Source organism: Corylus avellana, chromosome ca5, assembly GCF_901000735.1.
Source record: "Corylus avellana chromosome ca5, CavTom2PMs-1.0".
NCBI lineage: Eukaryota > Viridiplantae > Streptophyta > Magnoliopsida > Fagales > Betulaceae > Corylus > Corylus avellana.
This window is the reverse complement of record NC_081545.1, coordinates 25,346,902-25,352,577: the sequence shown is the minus strand read 5'-3', so window position 1 is coordinate 25,352,577 and position 5,676 is coordinate 25,346,902. Positions and strand designations below refer to the sequence as shown.

Below are 5,676 nucleotides of genomic sequence, written 5' to 3'. Positions count from 1 at the left end.
GTACGGTCACTGTACTAACAACTTTGAAGCAGCAATTTAGGATGGATGCCACTCAACTCACTGCAATATATATATAGAGAGAACACTTTTTAAGAGCCGGCCTTTTTTCCCTTCTAGGTTCAATTTTGAATAATAGATTCATTTTCATGAATTTGTGAATGATTAAGTTTCTTTGTGAATAATAAATAGATAACTCCATAATTTAGTAAACTATCATCATTTTATTGTGAACCCACTAAAAAAAAAGAGAGAGAAAAAAAAAAGATAGATTGGCTCGTTAGAGGGAGCCGTGGCCTCCAATAGTCATAAGGGAACCTATACTTTTTACAAACATAAGGTCTAAAGATTAATTTCTCCGGCATACTTTTTCATTAATAATCCCTCTTTAAATAAAATGGATTAAAAAAACATGTGTTTCTTACATGGTAAAGAGACACATATTACTTTATTAGACTAATTTGTAGCTAATTTTTTTCCTGATAGAGGAACAATACTAATCTAAATAGACTCTAAATTATCTAAGTGACCTACTAGGACTAGGACTAGGACTAGGACTAGGACTAGGACTAGGACTGATTCTATTAACTCACTATGACTCTAAGGGCCCGTTTGGGAGTGCGATTTTAATAAGTGCGATTTCAAAAATTGCGTTTTTAAAAATTGTGTTTTTAAAATCGCTACTTTTTAAAATCGCACAGACGTTTGGTAAAACATACTAAAAAGTAGTTTTTTTATCAATTGAGTGTTTTGATAACATTAGCATATAATTGCGGTTTCATGACCAAATTACCAATAAGGATGAACAAGACAGAAAAAAAGAGAAAGGAAGGGTTTTAAATATATTTTAGGTGGGTATTCTTGGTATTTTTTTCATTCCCGTTCTAAAAAAGGTAACTATTGCGCCAAATATCTTTTTAATAGAAATCGTGATTTTGTTTTAAATTCGCACTTTTTCAAATAAGCACCCTCTAATCAGCTTATGAAAATCGCAGATTTTTTTGCGATTTTAAAATTTGCGTTTTTAAAATCGCAATCCCAAACACCTTAAAATTGCGATTTAGTTTAAAATCGCAGATTATTTTTTTAAAAACGCACTCCCAAACGCACCCTAACTCTACTGAGAAACTAATCTGACTCAACCTAGTACTTGGAGTACTACTCCTTTTTTATATATATATATATATATATATATGCTATATATATATATATATATATATATTCTTTATTGGGCTCTAACTATGGGAAATTTCCATCACATTTTCCTCCTTGAATGGCGTAAAAGAATTTAGATTACAAGAAAGCTTTCTTCAATACAATATATACAGAAAGTGAACATTAATATAAAATAAAGAATAAGGAATAAGGAATTAAAGGATTACAAAGCTAACTCAGCATATTTTCTTATGGAATGAGTTTCCTATTGGAGTAGAAATCGTGTTTCCTTGTAAATTTGTAAGGATTGAAATCCTTTGTTGTCTGCACTGAATGCCTTTCCTGCATTTCCTGCATTGCTTTCCTTTCCTTGAAGGCCAATTTTCTCTTTTCCAGAACTATCCTCAATGATATATAATGTTTTCCAATATTCTTGGAAAGAAAATAAGAATAAAGCTAATAAATGATTCCCTTCACAACTACATTACCTAAAATCAGCAAGGATATAAGGAAATTGGGAACCATTCATTATGCATCAGAAATCGAACAGTTTACTACCATTGTACAATGTAAAAAGTTAAAAGGATTTCCAATTCCAAGCAAATAGATCAATTAGACATACACATGCAAAGCCAAACACTAGTGCACAGCCCAAGTCTCTTAAAATCAAATCAAACACCCACAAAACTCAACAGGAAGTCAAGAAATTTAACAGGCACAAAGATTACCACATCCCAACATTACTCAAATCACCGCATTGATCAACTAACATAACCCATTTCCCAATCAAATCAAAATACACCTAAAACCACCCAAAAACAACAGTCATTGCCAAAAAGAAACCACCAAGGACTTCCTTGTTTGTTTTGATTAACATTAAAGATGAGTATATTTTGCTGAATATGACATATTTTAATTCTGAAATTAACCCCAGGGATCTGAATTAGGATCAGCCTGCAATCAAAAGCATTTGCATCCTATTCTCATAATACAATCCGCTAATTTTGATAACAATATATTTATAAGTTCAAAGCTTTAAAAATGACCAAACCAACATAAGAATAAAATTGAAATAAATTCTTAGCAAAATACAAGACTGTTATGCAGAAAAACAATGTCCTTACTTAGGCAAGTAATAAACCGAATTAAATGAAGAATATATGCATTGAAAAAATAATGCTTATTTCATATTGCATAAAACAAATCAAACCATACCAATGCTTGTGATATGAGAATCAACAACAGAAAGGTCTTGTTCTCAATAAGTCAACAGTAGAACGTTATATATGCCAATGCTATTATGTCAGCCAACGAATGAGAATCAACATAATCATCTCTAAAACTAGCATTGTGGAAACATAAAGAAAATATAAAGTGTAAAGAGATTCTCGAAAATATCAATAAAAAAAATCACATTTCTAAAGAAGGGGAGAAGTTTAAAATGAAAGTAACCTGTATAATATATGGGTTTTCATCATACGAATTAGCTAATGCCCTAAAGCAGTCAACTGGTCATTATAATTAGTTCAAGAAAATGTTTAATAAAGTCCCAAATAGGCAATACACACAGAAATCCCATATACCCTATGCCACTTTCACTGGAAGAGGTAAAAGTTAAGATAACAAAATAAATAAAGTCTCTTAGTGAATAATATGAATTTAAGATTAAAAAAAAAAAAAACAATTGATAATACAACAAGAGAATATTTGACACACTAATTCCCACAAAGAATCACCAACAGATTTACAAAATTTGTTTTTAAATGTTTTGCTTCTATGGCTGAAGGTGTTATACAAATCCCAAAAGGAAGACTGATAGTAGTAGAATGTAAATAAGTCTGTCCCTTAACAACTATGAACCAGAAGTTCAATCACATACTTCCACAAATAGACCAAATAGAAATAGAAAAAAAACAAAAACAAAAAACACAAAATGTAACATTCAAGGGACCAAAAAAAAAAAATCAAAATCAAAATAAAAAACAGCATTGAACAAAAACTTTACTTCTTCTGCTCTAAGCCATTAATATTGATAAAACCCCAAAAGAAGATAATCATATATCATAAATGTCACTCCATTCCACAACCGACATACATTAGTATAGAGTGAAATTAAACTAAAGCCACCAAATACATTACACTAGTCAAAGGACCTAGCCACCCATCCACAGGGCAGAGAAAGATTTCCCTTTATTTCAGATCCATATTCTATCAGCCAGGGTATACAAAAGAAGTATAGGGATTTCCAATAAAATGTTTTCCAATATTCTTGGAAGGATAAGCTAATAAATGATTCCCTTCGTAATTACATTTACTAAAATCAGTAGAAACATAAGGAAATCGGGAACCGATCATGATGCAGCAGAAAATGGTGCAGCTACAACATTTATACATGTAAATCATTGATAGGATGTCCAATTCTAAGCAAATAGATTAATTAGACACACATATGCTACTCTGTTAAAAGAAAATCAGACACCCGCCAAATCTCGACAGGAAATCAACAACCAACCCACAAAACCCAACGATCCAGCATAAATTTAATAGACCCAACTCCCAAATCCCAATGATTCAATAGAACTCACCCACAAAACCCAACGATTAAGCAGAACTTACCGACAAAACCAACAGACAAAGGCGACCTACATCCCCCATTGCTTATTTGATAAACCTCTTTGGTGGAGGAGCTTTTGAGGCCGTCGTTTTGCTATGTAGCAGCGCCGCACACAACACCGTTCTCGCTTTCTTGCCAAAATACTGTCAAGCAGTAAAACAATAAGAATCTCACTTTTACCTTGCTACTTAACTCCTCAAAAACCCCGAACGGCTGCCAGGCGTCCATCCCAACAACCACAATCAGATCACCACCATCGCTTCGAACTCATCCGTCATTAGTAATCTCAATCCACTTATCCTAAGCAAAATAAATTTTTTTTTTTTTTTTAAAAAAAAGGTGGAGGCATTAAATCACCACAAAGGAACCAACCCGTCACCAGACTCAGCACCAAAATGAAACCCGCCAAAAAAAGTAAGACGGCTCGTCGTTCAGGCATCATAAGACCATAATTAACCGACTATCGAGTACGACACATCACCCATCTAAAATTCGTAGTTACATACAACAGTCATAACCGAATAAAACAGACTTTGAAATTGAAAATATAGGCGGTGGAGTCTCTATATATTTGAGTTTCGGGTAACGAAAATGCACGGTGAGAGTAGAATTGAGTTTTATCATCTGTCTACCGATAATTGTTTATCTTTGAAATTCTAGTCTTGAAGGAGAAGATAAAGATGACGCGGCCGTTGGGATTTCGCTTCCGTCCCACCGATGAAGAGCTTATATTCGGGTACTTGTTGAAGAAGGTCAGGGGAGAAGAGCTGCCTTGGAATGGCATCCCCGAATTTGATCTTTATGGAGATAAGGCCCCCTCACAAATATTTGGTGATCTTGGTGGTCGGGAGGAGGAAAAATATTACCTGTTCACACGGATAAAGAAATTTAGCAAACGCGTGGTAAGAACCACCGGCGGCGAGACTTGGCATGAAGGCTATAGTAGTCAAATATATGATAGCTCGGGTCAATTTGTGATTGGACTCAATAAACAATTCTGTTTCAAAGTCGGACACGGATCGTCCATGAAGAAAACCGACTGGATTATGCACGAATTCTCCTTGTCGGGTGCCTTGCAGGAGTGGGATCTGTCTAGCACCTGGGTTATATGCACTGTTCATAAGAAGGTAACGGAAACAAGAAGAGGCGTGAAGAGATGTTTTGGGGATGCTCAAATTCCAGGCCCCATTACTGCCGTTGAAGCCTGGAAGGATGAAAATCAAACTGCCCAAGCCACCTGATTCATTGGTGGATGAAAGCAATGATGAATTGTTTGCTTCTCTATTTTATTACTTTGCAACTTCTTGGCAAGTGAACAAAACTGTTGTATGATGTTTTGTTGAACAAGATCATTATTTGAACATGACAAGTTTCTTTTTTCAATTCTTTATTTTAATATACAAAATAAGAATAAAGTGGCTAGATTGCTTTATTATGCAACTTGTAGAAATGCTATTTTTCTTAAAATTATAATGATTTATGTTTGTAATGTTGTATTTTATTTCACTTTTGGGTGCACTGTATACTCATTTTGATATTTGGGTTCATAATGGGCTAGACAAATTTTATAAGCACTTGAGGAAGCCATATACTCTCACCCTACATATATAATAAAGTTAGCCCATTAAACTTTGTTAGGTCATCAGAGCTATTAGGGTTGAGATATTAGTGCCCTCTACGGATTCGGATCCCCTGAAATCCTCAGGGGATTCGGATCCCCTGAAATCCTCAGGGAATTCTAGATTCTGAAATTAGGGGATCCTGGCCGTTCATTTTAATCCAAAGGCCAGGATCCCGCCACGTGTCCTACTAAATTAAAAAACCTTTAAAATAATAAAATAATATTTAAAATTTAAAAAGTAATTATAAAAGAAATAATAAAATAATAAAATTTAAAAACAAAAAATAAT

At 33.9% G+C, this 5,676-nt stretch overlaps 1 protein-coding gene across 1 annotated transcript; it reads left to right on the top strand.

The window, feature by feature from the left end:
- Positions 1–4,446: 4,446 nt before the first annotated feature.
- On the top strand, positions 4,447–5,007 carry LOC132181998 (NAC domain-containing protein 83-like). Its single transcript, XM_059595211.1, has one exon. The coding sequence runs from the start codon at positions 4,447–4,449 to the stop codon at positions 5,005–5,007; it is 561 nt and encodes a 186-aa protein (XP_059451194.1).
- The last annotated feature ends 669 nt before the right edge of the window (positions 5,008–5,676 follow it).